We start from the raw sequence: 22,692 nt of genomic DNA on the forward strand, positions 1-22,692 counted from the left end.
CCGGATCAGAGATCGCTGGACATCTATCCAGCTCCAATCAGTGCAACAAGACACAGCTGAAAACAAGAAGTGGGGAGGAGGGGCAGTAACTCAGGTCTCCATGGAGATCTGAGATACACCTCCCCCTACTAAAGCTGAGAAAACACCCTGCCCCCAGAGAGATTAATTGGCTAAAGAGGCCTTCAGAGTCTCAGGTTACACCCAACACATTCCTGGATACAGTTTCAAGGAAGCCCCCTGCTGAGATCAGTAAAATCAGTAAAAAGACTATCATCTGTTAAGAAAACAAACAAATCAAGACTCCAAAGCTGCCCAAATCCGAAAGTGGATTACAGATAACAGCTGATACCACCCCAAGAAGACCTAGAAATAACTGAAAACTGGAGACAGACAACACCAAGCATAGACTCAACCAACTCTACAAATAAAAAACCCAAAAACAATGAGAAAACAAAGAAGTGCAATCCAGATGAAACCACAAGAGACACCTTCAAAAGATGAACTGAGTGATATGGAAATAATCAAACTTCCAGATGCGGAGTTCAAAATAATGATTGTAAGGATGCTTAGGGATCTTAGAACAGTGGATGGTCATTATGAACACCTAAATAAAGAAATAGCAAGTATAAAAAAGAATCAGTCAGAGATGACAAATACAATATCAGAAATAAAGACCACAATGGAAGGAATTAAAAACAGGATAGATAGAGCTGAGGATCGAATCAGCGAGTTGGAGGACAACTGGAATGAAGGCATGAAAGCAGAGAAGAAAAGAGAAAAGAGACTCAAAAAAGTCAGAGGAAACCCTTAGAGAGCTCTGTGACAACATGAAGAGAAATAACATCCGCATCATAGGGGTTCCTGAAGAAGAAGAAAAAGAACAAGGGATAGAGAATTTGTTCAATCATATCATAGCTGAAAACTTTCCTAAATTAATGCAAGAGAAACTCTCACAAGTCCAAGAAGCACAGAGGACTCCATTAAAGAGAAACCCAAAGAAACCTACACCAAGACACATCATAATTAAAATACCAAAGCTAAGCGATAAAGAGAAAATATTAAAAGCTGCAAGAGAAAAAAAAGTTATCACCTACAAAGGAGCCCCCATAAGGATGACATCCAACTTCTCAACAGAAACACTTGAGGCCAGAAGGGAATGGCAAGAAATATTCAAAGTAATGCAGAACAAGAACCTACAACCAAGACTACTTTATCCAGCAAGGCTATCATTTTAAATCGAAGGAGAAATAAAAAGCTTCCCAGACAAAAAACAACTCAAGGAATTCATTACAACCAAACCAATGCTGCAGGAAATGTTAAGGGGACTGTTATAAACAGATCAAAGTGGGAAAAGAATATAGCAAAAAAGGAATACACCCTTAAAGAAGAAAATGGCAATAAACAACTTCATATCAATAATAACCTTAAACGTAAATGGATTAAATGATCCAATCAAAAGACATAGGGTAGCTGCGTGGATAAGAAAACAGGACCCATACATATGCTGTCTACAAGAGACAAACCTTAGAACAAAAGATACACATAGATTGAAGGTAAAAGGATGGAAAAAAAATTTCATGCAAATGGAAATGAAAAAAAAGCTGGGGTAGCAATATTTATATCAGACAAATTGGACTTTAAAACAAAGGATATAGTAAGAGATAAAGAAGGCCACTACATAATGATAAAGGGAGTAATCCAACAGGAAGATATAACTATTATAAATATCTATGCACCTAATATAGGAGCACCCAAATATATAAAGCAGACTTTGATGGATTTAAAGGGCGAGATCAACAGCAATACTATAATAGTAGGGGATTTCAATACCCCACTAACATCACTAGATAGATCCTCAAGAAAGACAATTAACAAAGAAACAGCAGACTTATTGTAAACACTAAATCAACTCGATTTAATAGATATCTTCAGACCCTTTCACCCTAAAGCAGCAGAATATACATTCTTTTCAAGTTCTCATGGTACATTCTCTAGGATAGACCACATGTTAGGGCACAAAAGTGCTCTCAACAAATTTAAGAAGACTGAAATCATATCAAGCACTTTCTTCGATCACAATGGCATGAAACTAGAAATGAACCACAACAGAAAAGCTCAAAAATTCTCAAACACATGGAAACTAAATAGCAGGTTGTTAAATAATGAATGGATTAAGAATGAGATCAAAGAAGAAATAAAAAAATTTCTAGAAACGAATGACAATGAGCATACAACAACTCAAAATTTATGGGACACAGCAAAAGCAGTACTGAGAGGGAAGTTCATAGCACTACAGGCACACTTTCAGAAGCTAGAAAAAGCTCAAATAAAAAACTTAACCCTGCATCTAAAAGAATTAGAAAAAGAACAGCAAGTAAAACCCAAATGTAGTAGAAGGAAGGAAATAATAAAGGTCAGAGCAGAAATAAATGACATAGAGGCTAAAGAAACAATACAGAGGATCAATGAAAGTAGGAGCTGGTTCTTTGAAAAGGTAAACAAGATTGATGAACCTTTAACTAGACTCACCAAGAAAAAGAGAGAGAGGACTCAAATAAATAAAATTAGAAATAAGAGAGGAGAAATAACAACTGACACAACAGAAATACAAAATACTGTAAGAAAATACTACGAAGAACTGTATGCCAAAAACTAGACAACCTATATGAAATGGACAAATTACTTTTTTTTTAAAATAAATTTTTATTAATGTTAATGGGATAATATTAATAAATCAGGGTACATATATTCAAAGAAAACATGTCTAGGTTATCTTGTCATTAAATTATGTTGCAGGGCCCTGGCCGGTTGGCTCAGTGTTGGAGCGTCGGCCTGGCGTGCAGAAGTCCCGGGTTCGATTCCCTGCCAGGGCACACAGGAGAGGCGCCCATCTGCTTCTCCACTCCTTCCCCTCTCCTTCCTCTCTGTCTCTTCCCCTCCCGCAGCAAGGATCCATTGGAGCAAAGATGGCCCAGGCGCTGGGGATGGTTCCTTGGCCTCTGCCCCAGGCGCTGGAGTGGCTCTGGTTGCAACAGAGCAACCGCCCTGGAGGGGCAGAGCATCGCCCCCTGGTGGGCATGCCGGGTGGATTCCGGTCGGGCGCATGCGGGAGTCTGTCTGACTGTTTCTCCCCGTTTCCAGCTTCAGAAAAATACAAAAAAAAAAAAAATTATGTTGCATACCCCTCGCCCAGAGTCAGATTGTCCTCTATCACCCTCTATCTAGTTTTCTTTGTGCCCCTCCCCCTCCCCTTAACCCTCTTCCTCCTTCCCTCCCACGTCCTCCCTACCCCCACCCCTGGTAACCACCACACTCTTGTCCATGTCTCTTAGTCTTGTTTTTATGTTCCACCAATGTATGGAATCATGTAGTTCTTGTTTTTTTTTTTTTATTTACTTATTTCACTCCTTATAATGTTATCAAGATCCCACCATTTTGCTGTAAATGATCTGATGTCATCATTTCTTTTGGCTGAGTAGTATTCCATAGTGTATATGTACCACATCTTCTTTATCCAGTCTTCTATTGAAGGGCTTTTTGGTTGTTTCCATGTCTTGGCCACTGTGAACAGTGCTGCAATGAATATGGGGCTACATGTGTCTTTACGTATCAATGTTTCTGAGGTTTTGGGGTATATACCCAGTAGAGGGATTGCTGGGTATAAGGTAGTTCTATTTTCAGTTTTCTGAGGAACCACCATACTTTCCTCCATAATGGTTGTACTACTTTACAGTCCCACCAACAGTGGATGAGAGTTCCCTTTTCTCCACAGCCTCTCCAACATTTGCTATTACCCGTCTTGTTGATAATAGCTAATCTAACAGGTGTGAGGTGGTATCTCATTGTAGTTTTGATTTGCATTTCTCTAATAACTAATGAAGATGAGCATCTTTTCATATATCTGTTGGCCATTTGTATTTCTTCCTGGGAGAAGTGTCTGTTCATGTCCTCTTCCCATTTTTTTTATTGGATTGTTTGTTTGTTTGTTTGTTGTTGAGTTTTATGAGTTCTTTGTATATTTTGGATATTAGGCCCTTATCTGAGCTGTTCTTTGAAAATAACATTTCCCATTTAGTTGGCTGTCTGTTTATTTTGATATCAGTTTCTCTTGCTGAGCAAAAACTTTTTATTCTGATGTAGTCCCATTCATTTATCTTTGCCTTCACTTCTCTTGCCATTGGAGTCAAGTTCATAAAATGTTCTTTAAATCCCAGGTCCATGAGTTTAGTACCTATGTTTTCTTCTATGTACTTTATTGTTTCAGGTCTTATATTTAGGTCTTTGATCCATTTTGAATTAATTTTAGTACACGGGGACAAGCTGTAGTCGAGTTTCATTCTTTTGCATGTGGCTTTCCAGTTTTCCCAACACCATTTGTTGAAGAGGCTTTCTTTTTTCCATTGTGTGTTGTTGGCTCCTTTATCAAAGATTATTTGACCATATATATGTGGTTTTATTTCTGGACTTTCTATTCTGTTCCATTGGTCTGAGTGTCTATTTTTTCTGCCAATACCATGCTGTTTTGATTATCGTGGCCCTATAATATAGTTTAAAGTCAGGTATTGTAATACCCCCAGCTTCATTCTTTTTCCTTAGGATTGCTTTGGCTATTCGGGGTTTTTTATAGTTCCATATAAATCTGATGATTTTTTGTTCCATTTCTCTAAAAAATCTCATAGGAATTTTGATGGGAATTGCATTAAATTTATATATTGCTTTGGGTAATATGGCCATTTTAATTATATTTATTCTTCCTATCCAAGAACAAGGAATATTTTTCCATCTCATTGTGTCTTTTTCTATTTCTCTTAACAATGCTTTGTAGTTTTCATTATATAGGTCCTTTACATTCTTTGTTATGTTTATTCCTAGGTATTTTATTTTTTTTGTTGCAATTGTGAAGGGGATTATTTTTTTGAGTTCATTTTCTAATATTTCATTGTTGGCATATAGAAAGGCTATGGACTTTTGTATGTTAAATTTGTATCCTGCGACCTTACTGTATTGGTTTATTGTTTCTAGTAATCTTTTTGTGGAGTCCTTCGGGTTTTCGATGTATAGGATCATATCATCAGCAAAAAGTGATACCTTTACTTCTTCTTTTCCAATATGGATGCCTTTTATTTCTTTCTCTTCTCTGATTGCTCTGGCCAGAACTTCTAGTACCACGTTAAATAAGAGTGGAGAGAGTGGACAACCCTGTCTTGTTCCTGATTTAAGGTGGAAAGTCCTCAGTTTTATGCCATTTAATATGATGTTGGCTGAGGGTTTATCATATATGGCCTTTATCATGTTGAGATATTTTCCTTCTATACCCATTTTGTTGAGAGTCTTAAACATAAAATTGTGTTGTATTTTATCAAAAGCCTTTTCTGCATCTATTGATAAGATCTTGTGGTTTTTGTTCTTTGTTTTGTTGATATGGTGTATTACGTTAACCGTTTTACGTATGTTGAACCATCCTTGAGATTCTGGGATGAATCCCACTTGATCATGATGTATTATTTTTTAATATGTTGTTGTATTCGATTTGCCAGTATTTTGTTTAGTATTTTAGCATCTGTATTCATTAGAGATATTGGTCTGTAGTTTTCTTTCTTTGTGCCATCCTTGCCAGGTTTCGGTATGAGGGTTATGTTGGCCTCATAAAATGTGTTTGGAAGTATTGCTTCTTCTTCAATTTTTTGGAAGACTTTCAGTAGAATAGGAACCAAGTCTTCTTTGAATGTTTGATAGAATTCACTAGTATAACCGTCTGGGCCTGGACTTTTATTTTTGGGGAGGTTTTTAATAGTTTTTTCTATTTCCTCCCTGCTGATTGGTCTGTTTAGGCTTTCTGCTTCTTCATGACTCAGTCTAGGAAGGTTGTATTGTTCTAGGAATTTATCCATTTCTTCTAGATTGTTGTATTTGGTGGCATATAGTTTTTCAGAGTATTCTACAATAATTCTTTATATCTATGATGTCTGTGGTGATTTCTCCTCTTTAATTTTGATTTTATTTATTTGAGTTCTGTGCCTTTTTTCCTTGGCGAGTCTTGCCAAGGGTTTGTCAATTTTGTTGATCTTTTCAAAGAACCAGCTCCTTGTTTTTTTTTTATTTTTATTATTATTATTATTTTTTTTTCATTTTTCTGAAGCTGGAAACGGGGAGAGACAGTCAGACAGACTCCCGCATGCACCCGACCGGGATCCACCCGGCACGCCCACCATGGGGCGACGCTCTGCCCACCAGGGGGCGATGCTCTGCCCATCCGGGGCGTTGCCATATTGCGACCAGAGCCACTCTAGCGCCTGGGGCAGAGGCCACAGAGCCATCCCCAGTGCCCGGGCCATCTTTGCTCCAATGGAGCCTTGGCTGCGGGAGGGGAAGAGAGAGGCAGAGAGGAAAGTGCGGCGGAGGGGTGGAGAAGCAAATGGGCGCTTCTCCTGTGTGCCCTGGCCGGGAATCGAACCCGGGTCCTCCGCACGCTAGGCCGACGCTCTACCGCTGAGCCAACCGGCCAGGGCAACCAGCTCCTTGTTTTATTGATTTTTTCTGTAGTTTTTCTGTTCTCTATTTTGTTTATTTCTGCTTTAATTTTTATTATCTCCTTTCTTTGGGTGGTTTTGGGTTGTCTTTGTTCTTCTTTTTCTAGTTCCTTAAGGTGTGAAGTTAAGTGGTTTACTTGGGCTCTCTTGTTTGTTCATATAGGCCTGAAGTGATATGAACTTTCCTCTTATTACTGTTTTTGCTGTATCCCAGAGATTCTGATATAAGAATTGTCATTTTCATTTGTCTGTATATATCTTTTGATCTCTGCGCTTATTTTTTCTTTGACCCATTCATTTTTTAGAAGTATGTTGTTTAGTTTCCACATTTTTGTGGGTTTTTCCCCCTCTTTTTTGCAGTTGAATTCTAGTTTCAAGGCTTTATGATTAGAGAATATGCTTGGTACAATTTCAATTTTTCTAAATTTGGTGATATTGTCTTTGTGGCCCAACATATGGTCAATTCTTGAGAATGTACCATGTACACTAGAGAAAAATGTATACTCTGTCGCTTTGGGATGAAGTGTCCTTTAGATGTCTATCATATCCAGGTGTTCTAGTATTTTGTTTAAGGCCAATATATCTTTGTTGATTCTCTGTTTAGATGACCGATCTAGAGCCGTCAGCGGTGTATTGAGGTCACCAAGTATGATTGTATTTTTGTCAGTTTTTGTTTTAAGGTCAATAAGTAGCTGTCTTATATATTTTGGTGCTCCTTGGTTTGGTGCATATATATTAAGGATTGTTATGTCTTCTTGATTCAGTGTCCCCTTAATCATTATGAAATGACCATATTTGTCTCTGAGTACTTTTTCTGTCTTGTAGTCAGCATTATTAGATATGAGTATTGCTACACCTGCTTTTTTTGGGGTGTTGTTTGCTTGGAGTATTGTTTTCCAGCCTTTCACTTTGAATTTGTTTTTATCCTTGTTGCTTAGATGTGTTTCTTGTATGCAGCATACAGTTGGATTTTCTTTTTTAATCCATTCTGCTACTCTGTGTCTTTTTATTGGTAAGTTTAATCCATTTAAATTTAGTGTAATTATTGACACTTGTGGGTTCCCTATTGCCATTTTATAAATTGCTTTCTGTTAGTTTTGTATCTTGTTTGATTCTTCTCTTTTGTTTTTCTATCATTTGTTTTTGTTTGTTTGTATTCCATACTTCTTTCCTCTGTTGCTACCTTTTTTTAAGTCAAGTGTTTTTGTGGTGTTTTTTTCAAGGGTGGTTACCATTAAGTAATGAAAAGGGTACCTACCATATTCATTGTAGTACCCTATCTTATGAGTATTTCTGCGCTTCATCGTCCTTTGCTACTGTTAATCTCCATCCTCTCCCCTCCTTTTTATCTTTTGTTGTCACAGTATAAATTTGGTTTTATTGTGTTCTTGGTGGAGCTGTTACTTGTGGTTTTGTTTTGTTTTGTTCTTTGAATCTGGTTGGAAAACCCCCTTTAGTATTTCCTGGAGTAGGTCTTTCTGATGATAAATTTCCTCATCTTTTCTGTATTTGTGAATGTTTTTGTATCTCCTTCGTACTTGAAGGATAGCTTTGATGGGTATAATATTCTTGGCTGAAAGTTCCTCTCTTTCAGGGCTTTAAATATTGGGGTCTACTCTCTTCTAGCTTGTAGAGTTTCTGCTGAGAAATCTGATGATAATCTAATAGGCCTTCCTTTATGTGTTGTACTCTTCTTTTCCCTGGCTGCCTTGAGAATTTTTTCTTTGTCATTGGTTTGTGCCATCTTCATTATGATGTGCCTTGGAGCAGGTTTGTTGGGTTTAAGAAAACTCGGTGTTCTGTTTGCTTCTTGAATTGAGGCTTTAGTTCTTTCCACAGGCTTGGGAAGTTCTCGTCTATTATTTGTTTGAGTATATTCTCCATTCCATTTTCTTTCTCTTCTCCCTCTGATATACCTATTATTCTTATGTTATTCTTTCTGATGGAGTCAGACAATTCCTGTAGGGCTTTCTCATTTTTTAAAATTTTTGAGTCTCTTTCTTCTTCTCTCTGTTGTGCCTCAAGTTGCTTGTCTTCTATTTCACTAATTCTACCTTCTATCTGGGCTGTTCTATTAGCTAAGCTTGTTACCTCATTTTTCAGCTCATGAATTGAGTTTTTCATTTCTGTTTGATTTGTTTTTATAGTTTCAATTTCCTTGGTAATATATTCTTTGTGATCGTTGAGTTGTTTTCTGAGCTCCCTAAATTGCCTTTCTGTGTTTTCTTGTATATCTCTGAGTATTTTTAGGATTTCTATTTTAAATTCTCTGTTATTTAGCTCCAAGGTTTCCAATATGTTAAATTTTTTCTCCATAGATTTTTCCACATCTATTTGTGTTACCTCTCTATCTTTTGTATCCATAATATTTGATTTCCTTTTTCTTATTGGCATCTGAGGGTGGTCTTGTTGATAGCACTAATTAGAATTAATAAAGAATAAAAAGTAAAAAAAAAATTTTTTTTTGGGAAAAGAAAAAAAAAAGGAAAAAAGAAAAAAAAAGGAAAAAAGAAAAACACCCCACAAAAAAAAACCAGTAATAATTTATTATTTCCCCCTTTTTTCTTTCTTCTCTTCCCCTCCTCTCCCCTCCTTAGGGAAATATCGTGATGACCTGTGAATTATATTATCCTAAATGGAACAAAAACTGCCTATAACATAGGGCCTGATTTGGGGTGAAGAGTTCAAGGGGCAAAAAAGGGAGTAGGGACCTACTAAATGCAAAAAAAGGAGAAAACCTTAGACAAGTATAAAATGATTTTCTTTTAAGTGATGGTCGACTAAGAGATATAATGAGAGGGATAAGAGGGAAACAGAAAAAAGGAGAAAAAAATAATAATTAAAGAAGAAAAAAAATAAAAAAATAAGTAAAAGTCTGTTGTATTAAGTGGAGCAAAGACTAAATACAATGGAGACCTTGGGTTGGGAGGAATGCTAATGAGTTAAAAAGCAAAGTAAAAAGTACCCAAAATGCCACAAAAACAAACAAAAAAACCCCAAAACAAAAGCAAAAAAACCCCCCAAAAACCTTGAGTCCCAAATTAAATAATTTGTTCATGATTGAGGATTGAATGGGAGAAAAGTAAAAGGAGAAAAGAAGAAACAAATAGAAAGGGAGAAATAAGAAAAAGAGAAAAACAAAGGAAGAAAAAAAGGAAAAGAAAAAAAACAAAAGGGGAGAGAGTGAGAGTTAAGGGTTTTGGAGTGTAACCCTAAAGGAGAGTAAGGACGAAGAAAAGAAATGAAATGTAACACTCATGGGTAGTGTAGTTCAAGACAAGGGAAGAATAAGATGGGCAGAGTATAAAAAGACCGAGGTGGACAAAATAGTAATAATAATAATAAAGGCAATAAGATAGAAGAAACAAACAACAACAAAAAAATCGTGGAACAAGTTATAAAGTCTGTGGATTTTTCTTGATTTTGAGAGGTTAACTTCTTCCTTTTTCTTTTCTCTCCCTCTTCCTGGTCAGTGACTCTGTACCCCAGGCTCTGCCCCTGTGTCACGCTTAGGTAGGAATTTTCAGTTGATGGGTTTCTATGGCAATGTCATATAATTGGCTTTAGTCTCGTTGGTAGTCAAGGCTTGTTGGCATTTGCAGGGTCCAACAATGAGAGAGTTTGCTTTCCCAGAGCCTCTCTCCTAGTCTCCATTTCCTGAATTAGCAGCCTGGTGATCCAGCTATGAGGCTGCCACTGCTTCTGCCTGGGGAGTAAGAGGCTCAAAGAGCTGGGAAATCCCCACTCTATCCCCACTCAGCGCAAGGCTCTGGGTAAGGCTCTGGCAGTCAGAGCCTCCAGCGTAATCAGGCGGGGCTGGGAGCCAATTGTTGTCAAGGTGACTTTCAATAAGCCTCTAGGCCTGTTCAGCGCCTAGCATTCAGTTGGACCACTCAACCCAGGCTTTCCACACTTTGTAGCCTGTTTTGGCTGGGAAGAAGAGGCACTAGTCGCTGCTTGCTGTATAGATCTTAACATCTGCCAAGTCCCTCTTGTTAGCGTATATCCCTGAATATGAAGGCTCTGTCAATCAGAAGTTTCCCCTGCCCCTTTAGAGAGAGGCACTAAAAAATATCACGCCTCTTGTCTTGGATCGCTGAACTGAGAGAGATCTTATCAATTAGAGCCCCGTGGGTGCGCAGATTTCGTGGGTTAAGCTAATTTCAGTGATTGGATCCGAATCTGTGCTCCAGAAAGTATTTCACGCTGCCCGCGCGCCCCTCCCCCAACGCTTGATTGTTAGCTTGAATGGCTGGGTGAGGTGCCCCGCCCACGGAGAGAAGCTCCGGAATAGGGAAGATAGCTTTGGCGCCCTTCCTGCTTGCTTTGCCGCTGGCGGCTGGGTTGCACTGGGCACGCAGGAGAATGGGGCACTCTGGGTGTGCGGGTGAGTGGGGTGCTCTGGGCTCATGGGTGAGTGGGACATTCAGGGCACGCTAGCAAATGGGGTGCTCTGGGCACGCCGGTGGCTGGGGACGCTCGCTCGCAGTGTGCAGGCCGCTGGGGACGCTCGCGGCGCAAGGGAGCTCGCTCTGTGACCGGACCACGGCACGGTGGCGCGCGCGGTTTCTCACGGCATGCCGGCGGCTGCTCGCAGCGCTCAGGCTGTTCCTCCCCGAGTGTGGGCAGGCAGTTGCACGCATGGGTTGACTCACCACAGGCACACTCCCTCCTCGGCTTGAATGAACGTCCGTGTGGTAGTTAGCTTCCTCCACACCCTCAGCTCTATCCCGTCTCTCAGATTCAAGTGATAACAGCCCTTTCGCCTTCAGTGTGTGTGGAACTCTGGAATGCTCCGAGCATAAATTTTTCTGTTTCTAGTTGATAAATTTGTTGAGATTTTGGGGAGATCTGTCGTATGCGCTGCTCACGGTGCCATTTCCGTGACGTCACTCCTCGACAAATTCCTTGAAACATACAATCTTCCAAAAATCAATCTGGAAGAATCAGAAAACGTAAACAGACTGATTACAACAAATGAGATAGAAACAATTATCAAAAAACTCCCAACAAAGAAAAGTCTGGGGCCCGATGGCTTCACAACAGAATTCTACCAAATATTCAAAGAAGAACTAACTCCTATCCTTCTCAAACTATTTCAAAAAATTCAAGAGGAAGGAAGACTTCCAAGCTCCTTTTATGAGACAAGCATAATTCTGATTCCAAAACCAGGCAAAGACAACACAAAGAAAGAAAATTATAGGCCAATATCTCTGATGAATATAGATGCTAAAATCCTCAACAAAATATTAGCAAACCGGATCCAACAATATATGGAAAAAAATCATACACCATGATCAAATGGGATTTATTCTGGGGAGGCAAGGCTATTACAATATTCGTAAATCAATCAATGTGATTCATCACATAAACAAAAAGAAGGAGAAAAACCATATGATAATTTCAATAGATGCAGAAAAAGCATTTGATAAAATCCAGCACCCATTCATGATCAAAACTCTCAGCAAAGTGGGAAAACAGGAAACATACCTCAACATGATAAAAGCCATCTATGAGAAACCCACAGCCAACATCATACTCAATGGGCAAAAATTAAAAGCAATCCCCTTAAGATCAGGAACAAGGCAGGGGTGCCCCCTTTCACCACTCTTATTTAACATGGTCCTGGAAGTCCTGGCCACAGCAATCAGACAAGAAGAAGAAATAAAAGGCATTCAAGTTGGAAAAGAAGAAGTAAAACTATCATTATTTGCAGATGATATGATATTGTATTAATATATAGAAAACCCTAAAGTCTCAATCAAAAAGCTACTGGACCTGATAAATGAATTCAGCAAAGTGGCAGGATATAAAATCAATACTCAGAAACCAGAGGCATTTTTATACGCCAACAATGAACAGTCAGAAAGAGAAATTAAGGAAACAATCTCCTTCACAATTACAACCAAAAAAATAAAGTACCTAGGAGTAAACTTAACCAAGGAGACTAAAGATTTGTACTCAGAAAATTACAAAGCATTGATAAAAGAAATCAAGGAAGATACAAACAAGTGGAAGCATATACCGTGCTCATGGTTAGGAAGAATAAACATCATTAAAATGTCTATTTTACCCAAAACAATCTATAAATTCAATGCAATACCAATTAAAATACCAATGACATACTTCAAAGATATAGACCACATATTCCAAAAGTTTACATGGAACCAAAAGAGAACACGAATAGTCTCAGCAATCTTAAAAAAGAAGAATAAAGTGAGAGGTATCACACTTCCTGATATCAAGTTATACTACAAGGCCATTGTACTCAAAACAGCCTGGTACTGGCATAAGAACAGGCATATAGATCAATGGAACAGAACAGAGAACACAGAAATAAACCCACAGTTCTATGGACAACTGATATTTGACAAAGGAGGTAAGGAAATACAATGGAGTAAAGACAGCCTCTTTAACAAATGGTGTTGGGAAAATTGGACAGCTACCTGCAAAATAATAAAACTAGATCACCAGCTTACACCACTCACAAAAATAAACTCAAAATGGATAAAAGACTTAAATGTAGGTCGTGAAACCATAAGCATCTTAGAAGAAAACATAGGCAGTAAGCTATCTGACATCTCTCGGAGAAATATATTTGCTGATTTATCTCCACGGGGAAGTGAAATAAAAGACAGGATAAACAAATGGGACTATATATCAAACTAAAAAGATTTTGCACAGCTAAAGACAACAAGAACAGAATAAAAAGACAAACTACAATGGGAGAACATATTTGACAATACGTCTGATAAGGGGTTAATAACCAAAAATTATAAAGAACTTGTAAATCTCAACACCAGGAAGACAAACAATCCAATCCAAAAATGGGCAAAAGAGATGAATATACACTTCTCCAAAGAGGACATACAGATGGCCAATAGGCATATAAAAAAATGCTCAACATCATTAATCATTAGAGAAATGCAAATTAAAACCACAATGAGATATCACCTCACACCAGCCAGAGTGGCGCTCATCAACAAAACAACACAGAATAAGTGCTGGCGAGGATGTGAAGAAAAGGGAACCCCCCTGCACTGCTGGTGGGAATGCAGACTGGTGCAGCCACTGTGAAAAACAGTATGGAGATTTCTCAAAAAACTGAAAATGGAACTGCCTTTTGACCCAGCTATCCCACTTTTAGGAATATACCCCAAGGACACCATAGAACGGCTCCAAAAGGAGAAATGCACCCCCATGTTTGTGGCAGCATTGTTCACAATAGCAAAGATCTGGAAACAGACCAAGTGTCTGTCAGAGGACGAGTGGATTAAAAAGCTTTGGTACATATATACTATGGAATACTACTCAGCCATAAGAAATGATGACATAGGATCATTTACAATAACATGGATGGACCTTGATAACATTATACAGAGTGAAATAAGTAAATCAGAAAAAAACTAAGAACTATATGAATCCATACATAGAAGGGACATAAAAATGAGACTCAGAGACATGAACAAGAATGGGATGGCAAAGGGGGGGGGGACGGGGAGGGGATATGGGGCGAATAAGGAGATAGGGGTTGGGGGAGGGGAGGGGCACAAGAAAACCAGATAGAAGGTGACAGAAGACAATTTAACTTTGGGGGAGGGGTACACAGCACAATCAAATGTCAAAATAATCTAGAGATGTTTTCTTTCAACATATGTACCCTGATTTATCAATGTCACTGCATTAAATTTAATAAATAAATTAAAAAAAAAAAGCAACTTCAAGTGACTCTGTTTTTTTGGGTGTTTTTTTTTTAATTGTTTTGACCAAAATTTAAAAAAATTTTTTTATTTATTCATCTTTAGAGAGGAGAGAGAAGGAGAGAGAGAGAGAGGAGAGAGAGACAGAGAGAGAGAAGGGGGAGGAGCTGAAAGCATCAACTCCCATATGTGCCTTGACCAGGCAAGCCCAGGGTTTCGAACCGGCGACCTCAGCATTTCCAGGTTGACGCTTTATCCACTGAGCCACCACAGGTCAGGCTGTTTGTTTTTTGTTTTGTTTTGTTTTGTTTTTTTTTGTTTTTTACAGAGTCAAAGAGAGGGACAGATAGGGACAAACAAGAAGGGAGAGAGATGAGAAGCATCAATTCTTCGTTGTGGCACCTTAGTTGTTCATTGATTGCTTTCTCATATGTGTCTTGACTGGGGGCTACAGCAATGCAAGTGACCCCTAGTACCTTGGGCTCATGCTGGCAACCTTGGCCTTCAAGCCAGCGACCTTTGGGCTCAAGCCAGTGACCGTAGAGTCATGTCCATGATCCCACACTCAAGCCTGCCACTTGTGCTCAAGCTGGTGAGCCTGCGCTCAAGGTGGATGAGTCTGCATTCAAGCCGGTGACCTCGGGGTTTCGAACCTGGGTCCTCCATTTCCCAATTCAGTGCTCTATCCACTGTGCCACTGGCTGGTCAGGCCAAATGACAGTTCTTATAAAAAAAAAAAGTATATTTTGGCTAAAGACAGAAAAGGAACCTCCTTATTCCTTCTTTTTAAAATTGAACTACAATTGATATATAACATTATATTAGTTTTAGTTATGCAACACCATGATTCGATATTTGTACAAATGCAAAATGATCACTGCAATAAGTCTGGTTAACATCTGTTACCTTACATCATCTGTTACCAGGATTTCGAACTGGCGACCTCAGCATTTCCAGGTCGACGCTTTATCCACTGTGCTACCACAGGTCAGGCTGTTTGGTTTTTTTTTAGTTTTTTTTTTACAGAGTCAAAGAGAGGGGCAGATAGGGACAAACATAGTTTACACAATTACATAGTTACACAATTTTCTTCCTTCTTTTAAAAAATATTTATTGGGCCCTGGCCGGTTGGCTCAGTGGTAGAGCGTCGGCCTGGCGTGCAGAAGTCCCGGGTTCGATTACCGGCCAGGGCACACAGGAGAGGCGTCCATCTGCTTCTCCACCCCTCCCCCTCTCCTTCCTCTCTGTCTCTCTCTTCCCCTCCTGCAGCCAAGGCTCCATTGGAGCAAAGATGGCCTGGGCGCTGGGGATGGCTCCTTGGCCTCTGCCCCAGGCACTAGAGTGGCTCTGGTCGCGGCAGAGAGATGCCCCGGAGGGGCAGAGCATCGCCCCCTGGTGGACGTGCCGGGTGGATCCCGGTCGGGCGCATGCGGGAGTCTGACTGTCTCTCCCCGTTTCCAGCTTCAGAAAAATACAAATATATATATATATATATATATATATATATATATATATATATATATATATATATATATATATTTATTGAACGTTTACTCTGTGCACAGCACCGTGGGTTACAAAAAACATGTTAAGATGCCATTAAGGAGCTTAAGATTTTTTAACATAGGAAAAGTTAAACAGTATATAGCAAGTAAATTGATGATATAGATAAATGTGATTTTTAAGTTCAGAAAAGAGAGATAAGTCTTTAGACTCCAAGTTTAGAAATCCATCATCAACATTGTCACTATCATCATCATATCACCCACCCTTTACTGAGAACCTCCCAAAGGCCAAGTGCTGTGATGTCTCATTTAGTCTTCAGTTCCATTCCATGAGATAATTACAGATTCTCTTTTTTACATATAGAAGAATTTTCATTCCCAAGGTTTAGAATTGAGTAATTTATCAAGTTTACGCAGCTACAATGAAGTAGGAGGATTAACTCTGGATTCTTAATCACTGTTTTATGCCCTGAATTATCACTCTAATCCATAAGCAAAATCAGATAAGGTGTCTCTACTTTTACAATAGATCCTGAATCCTTTCATTCTCACCCATTCACAACTAACACCCTGCCTGTGCCTCTATCATCCCAAGCCTGGTCTGGTGCTTCTGACTGCTAGCTGGAACCTCTACTTCTACTTGTGCTTTTTATAATCTACTCTTCAAACAGCAGTCAGAGTGAAACTTTAAAAAGACATTACCCTCTTCCTCAAAGCTCTCCAATGGCTTCCCATCATACTTAGCATAAGCTCTAATGTAATCTTTTAAGGTCTGCTGGGTCTTTTTGTCTTTAGCTTCTAGCTCTTTCCTTTTTACTTCAATCCAGCAGTACAAACTTCTTGCCATTGTTTCAACACTCCAAGAATGTCTGTGTTAGGTTCGGGGAGGTGTGCTGTGGCTGCCAGAGTCTAACTCTTGGAGGAGAAGGAACAGGGAAATGCTGACAGGGTCCCTGTGAGGCCGAGAACAAAGAGATCAGCACAAAGCTGGGCAAACATCCTGCATTCTATTGGTCAGAGACCCTTATCAGAAGTTTATGTTTGAAATTTGCCACTGAGCTAAACCCCTCCCCTGTTGCTATGCTGTGCGCGACCCCCCTAGCGAATAGCGAACTGCCACATCTGCTTCTGTATAATGCTTGCTCACTTAGGATATATAAGGACCTAGTAAGCGCCAGGCGTGACTCTCATTTGCAGCCCCTTGTGGATATGATGTCTCCGGATGCCTTGAGAGTTCGTCCCTGCGCAGGTTAAACTTGGCCAATAAAGTTAGATCCAAACCCCTGAAAGTCTCCGATGTTTGTTCTCGCGCTTGGTGAATGCAACAGCCTGCACCTCAGAGCCTTTGCCTCCAGCTGTAGTCTTACCATCCAGACAACCACAGAACTCATTCTCACTTTAATCACATTTCTGCACAAAGAAAACCTACTCACAGAGGTCTCTTCTGTTGTATGTGATGATGAAATTCTGAAGCAACCCATGTGTTCATCAAGATGAGAATGAATGAGAAAATATGGTACATGCATATGATGAAATACTGAGAATCAAGAAGAAATAGAGAACTAGTTCTCCAAACAGCAACAGGGAAGAAGCAAGAAAACATGCTGTTTTGTGGAAAACGTAGGAAAAAAGAAATAGCATATCATTTATGCAAATTAAAACCACATGACAAAACACTGCACATCCTGTGAGGATATATACTTGCTTGAGGGCATATTATATATGGAGAGGAGGAAGGAAATAAGAGATTGAGTCAGGAAGAAAGGCCTTCCCTGAACACTCTATTGAAACAGTTCCCTTGCTAACCTCAATCTCCAAGTGTCAATTCCCATGACATTGACTACTGTATTTGTTGTTTATTGCTTTGCCTCTTCATTTAGAATATAAATTGCAATAGGACAGGCTTTTTGGTTTACCAGAGTATCTTTTGTGTCTAGATCAGTGCTTAGCACATAGTAAGTGTTAAATATTCATGAATGGGAAAATATATCCTGCTCTAACTGTCTTAGGAAAGGAGAGATTCAGATCTCCTTTTTACAGATGAGGAAAATGAGATGAAGTCACTTGTACCAAATAAAGGATCTGGCAAGGTGAAGGGCCAAAGTTTTAATGCAGATTTCTGATTTCAAGTCCTGTGCTGTTTCCATTATATCACAGCAATCTTCCTAAAATCTTATGAAAACACCTCACATATTTAATAGAACAGTTAGCTATATACTATATTCAATCTATAGAAGTATCATTAAGGGGTGAATTATTTCCTGGGAATTTAGCTGTGTTGTTAAAATGTTACAGAAAACATTTAAAAATATAACACTTGCAAATACAAGCACATCAGGGATTCTTCCCCAAACATTATTGAAAAAGTTATTACTTATCTAAGAGGTGGGAAAATAACCTTTCTAAGCTGACTTGCATTTGATCACTGACATTTTAAAATCCTTGATATTTTGATCTTTTTCCATGTAAATCACAGTTTCCTGGTTTATGGTATTTTAAATAAGAAAAGGTTGATAACAGCTCTTGATTAAGATCAGAGCATACTTTGAAGTAATCATACTGTTACAAAAAAAAATATCGTGCCTGGGAGAATGATGCAGAGGAGGTCTTAAATTATGAACAAAGAAGTAAATGCAGGATATATTTGCCTTTGAGCATAGATATTTATAAGGTTCAAAGGATTACAATTTTTGGAAGCATTATTCTTCAGCTCTCCTTTCTTCATCATTTATGTAGTTTGTAAATTTTCCACAGGTTCTTCTAATGAGCCCAAAGCTCTCCCAATGGCTACACTGAATGTCACAGTAGATCCAGGAATAATAAGCCAACTGAATAGTTGATTGACAGCCAGAACTCGAATCTGCAGGAACATTTCTTAAAATTCAAAAATTTCAGACTTTTAATTTAATAATTCTAAGTGATCTGTTTCTACACAGATGCTTATTTCTGACTTTGTGTATAAATAGTCATATGATTTGGATGTGATGTTTCTTTCTCCCTTAATGCTGACAGGTCACTGTTGACATCAAAGATGAAAATGATGAAGCGCCTGTCTGCATACCCTCTCTATATAAGGCGGTCATTTTTGACAATGTTGTTGCTGGGACAAATGTCAATGGCTTCAAACTAAATTGCCATGACAGAGATTCACAAGATTTTGAAATGCGCTTTGAGACAGTTTCTGGTGAATAATTTTATTATTTCTTTTAATCATGTGCATATGTTAAATTGATATTAGTTATACCCTCTTGGACATGATATACCCTTAGAAATAACTATGTATATAAGGTGAAGCTATTTCATATCTATGGCAATAAGTTTCATTAAGGGAGTCTTTTCACTTCTACACATCCAATCTAATCCTTCTTGTGGAACTATCAGTGATAATGATACTTGACAATGAAGAAACTTTGAAACTGCATGAGGAACACTGAAGGTTAAGCGGTAAGGAACTAAGTCTACTGTCCTTGGTGCTGGCTGAAAACAGCAGCCACCTTTCCATGGGATGGTAAGACATTTTCTCTAGGACAGATGTTTTCAACTGTATTACTATTGGGTTCACAAAGATCCATATCATCTTGTGATATATGGAAGAAACTTATTGGAGACTAAATATGACTAAAACTATATAAGACAGAAATGGATCTTATATTCATAGAAGTCATTATTCATTAAACTAGTAGTAATATCAACAATTATAAAAATTATAAAGTATGTAAAGTTCTACTAAGAAAAATTATTGAGTACCATGAGACCGTATAACAAAGAGAAATACCTAAAGTATGGAGGCAGACCTGTTGTCATGTATTTGAAAGAATAGGAGTGTACACATTTATAAACACCTTGCTAGTTAATTATCAGGACTGGTTCAATGTCTGTTTCTCTTGCTAGATCAGTGGTTCTCAACCTGTGGGTCGCGACCCCACCCACAGGTTGAGAACCGCTGTGCTAGATGATAGTGGGGGACTATGTGCTTGTTGTTTACACAGTGTCTTCAGGGCTGTTGAGACCGGACTTGAAACTTAGTAGGGGCTCAATAGATATTTGTGGCCCGACTGGCACATAGACTAAGCTAAAGGTAGAAATAAAATCTCTCTAAGTGGGAGATAAAAGAAGGTGAAGCAATTAAGGTGGAATAATTTGATAATAACCTAATGTTTGTTGACCTTATATGGAGATCAGACTCATGATCCTAACCTTTAAAACATTTTTTTTCTAACCAACTGGATTTATCACTTACTAGATTTCAATTTATTATAAACTTTGTTAGATGTAGAAATTCATAGGCTAGAAATTTTATTTATTTACATCTATTGTCTTTCACAAGCTACATATGTCTGCTGAGAAGACCTTTTAACAACACATCATAAAATAATTATAATTTTTAAATTATCCCATTTAAAGGAAATGAGAACCATCATTTTGGATTTGACCCAAGTCGAGGTTCAAATACTCCAAAATTAATTGTGAAGAATCCTTTTAACTTTGACTCTGGAGCTGACATGCAGAGGCAGTGCCACCTCGTGGTGCATGTAATTGATGACAACCTGAAATACGGCAAAGCCACCACGCCCAGGACGGGCACTGCTATTATAGATATTTATGTCTCAAGAGCCAATGTGCCACCTCTTCCAACCATCAATGCTGAAGTAAAGAGTTATGGAATTTAATTGGGTCTCTGTGTGGGAAATGTTCTCTCGTAAATTCCAGCTTCCTCTTGAAAGGCTAAAGGCTGTAAGGGCATCCCTTCACCAAGATACCTTTCCACTTGCTCACTGCCCCACCATCCACTAGGCCACTTTTGAGAGTGTGCATCTGTGAGTATAAACTGTGAGTATAAACCATGGGGGAGAGAGAAGTTGTGACAGTTGCAGGTGGAGCATAGAGGAGCTCCAAGGAACTAATTCTGTGTGAATGGTTTGAAAGTCCTGCTCACCAGAAAGGTCCACAAGGCAGTGATATCAGTCAGTTAAAAATGTCCAGAAATGGGCACTTTTAAACATTATTCTATAGTGATCATAGTCACGAGCACTTACCATGTGCCACACATTGGGCTACATGGCTTATATTCATCATTTCATCTAATGTTTGGTCCAATTCTGTGAAATTTAACAGACCAGTTAGTATTTTGTTATTTCAAAACTTGATAAGCAAAGCATCTTCAGGATTCCAGAATGGCTTCTGAGTCAGCCAAGGGTAGAATCTGTTCAGGAGACAGTATCTTTTATTGTCCCCTAGCCTTTAAAACAGTCTTCTTTTTCTTTTTCTTTTATAACATGGATGATAAATTTTTCCACTAGAATATTTGATTTTCAGCAACACACTGTTCTCTCATGCTGCGCAAAGGGTTCTGTCCTTTGTAGAGTAGATAATGGAGGCAGACAAGCCTGAAAAGTCTGATGCCGTCTAGTCTACCCCCTTGATTTTTACGGATGAGAAAACTGGAGTCAAGAGAAGAAATATTTTTGTTCAGGTTCGCCGAGCAGTCTTTGCAGTCATTGAATACAGTTCAAGTCTTCAGATCCTTAAACTGGTGCCTTCTGTGGGCTTGGGTGTTCTCAGTATCGCCTGTGGTATTTACAAAAACTCATATATCTTAGTCAGTTCCCCACTGTCTGTATAGGACCACGGCTCTATACTGATGCTACTATTTGTAAACAGATGCTCTCTGGAAGCGTAAACTACTGCTCTATTTGCTTTGAAATAATATTTCTCTTCCAGCAAAGAAAAGGCCTGACCATTGTGTACACAGCCATCAACACATATACTTCCAGTGACTGGTACATTCCTTTCATCCTCACTCTGCTGGCTGTTTTCTCTGCTGGCTTGGTCTCCTGGGTGTGTTTCCTGCTTTGGAGATATGGAAACACTATGGAGTGCTGTCAGAGGATGACCAAGGAAGTCTCCAAGGCCAAACCCAAGTATGTGATTTTTCTTTTTAAGCTTCTGATGCAAAGAGTTGAAATCAGGTTAAGGTTTGATTTTTCCCTGAGACCTTCTGCCTACATGCTTTGGAGGGGCACAGAGGAAAGTGCTGGGTGGTTCCCTTCACCATGGCTGCAAACCCGCTCTGTCTTTACAAAACAACAACATATCCTCGGGTTCTACCTTAGAACATCTGAGACAGATTTTCTGTAAGGATATTTTAAATAATCAATTTGTAACAGACAAAGCAAAACAATTCTCCATATTATTTTGAGCCAAGCAGTTCACAGGTAGGTGTTTGAAACCTCTGGGACTAGCCAAGAGACAGGTGATAAATCCAGGCACCCTCTCCACACGTGTTTTGAATTTGTGTGACATTCGGCAGAGGCCAAAGAAATGGAGAGAAAATGCAGATGCTTTTATCACCATCCAAAAGTAGTTCTTCAAAGAACAAGTAGAATAGCACGGCCTCAAAAGTACAGTTGATTATGAGTTTTTATGAACTAAGAGATAATTTATGACTCAGTGATGAAAGATGGTGATGGTTAATAAGATCAGTTTATTATTCACCATACAACATTAAAAAAAAATTAGGAGTGAGAGTTGTGATCATAGTCATGTGCTGCAAAAACTGAGTGGTTTTTTTTTGCCATGTGGTAGCATAATGAAGCTTATATTTTGTTAAATTTTCTTTTTATACAGGAGAATACAGTATATTGCAGGTAAGATACAGATTGCTAATTGTCACATCATTTTTATGAATTATGTGATTTCAAAAAGCCACTCATCAGATACCTTACATTTATGTATATATTTATTTATTTATTTATTTAACAGGAGATAGAAATCAAACAGAAAAGATTGTCATGGAAAACAGAAATAAGAAACCAGAAGTACTAACAGTAAGTTCATTTTTATAATTTTTATGATCCCACTATGATAGAAGATGTAGGACTACATTTCCTCTGTAATTGTTCAATTAAAAGTTCCTTCACATAAACATATGGTAAACCTACTCAGGCATTGTAGAAA

The 22,692-nt window shown here is 38.6% G+C and overlaps 1 protein-coding gene across 3 annotated transcripts in view; it reads left to right on the forward strand.

Annotated features, from left to right (window-relative positions):
- Nucleotides 1–22,692, forward strand: part of LOC136382094 (cadherin-related family member 3-like) — a 112,833-nt gene that overhangs the window by 82,872 nt on the left and 7,269 nt on the right. For 2 of the 3 annotated variants that reach the window (XM_066350986.1, XM_066350987.1), the window contains exons 13-17: nucleotides 18,748–18,919; nucleotides 20,140–20,384; nucleotides 21,457–21,656; nucleotides 22,363–22,382; nucleotides 22,498–22,562. In XM_066350986.1, coding sequence (XP_066207083.1) covers nucleotides 18,748–18,919; nucleotides 20,140–20,384; nucleotides 21,457–21,656; nucleotides 22,363–22,382; nucleotides 22,498–22,562 — 702 coding nt within the window. Of the gene's footprint in view, nucleotides 1–18,747; nucleotides 18,920–20,139; nucleotides 20,566–21,456; nucleotides 21,657–22,362; nucleotides 22,383–22,497; nucleotides 22,563–22,692 lie in introns of those variants that run through there. The other variant, XR_010747193.1, reaches the window with a different exon arrangement.

This window comes from Saccopteryx leptura, chromosome 10 (genome assembly GCF_036850995.1).
Source record: "Saccopteryx leptura isolate mSacLep1 chromosome 10, mSacLep1_pri_phased_curated, whole genome shotgun sequence".
NCBI classification, from domain to species: Eukaryota; Metazoa; Chordata; class Mammalia; order Chiroptera; family Emballonuridae; genus Saccopteryx; species Saccopteryx leptura.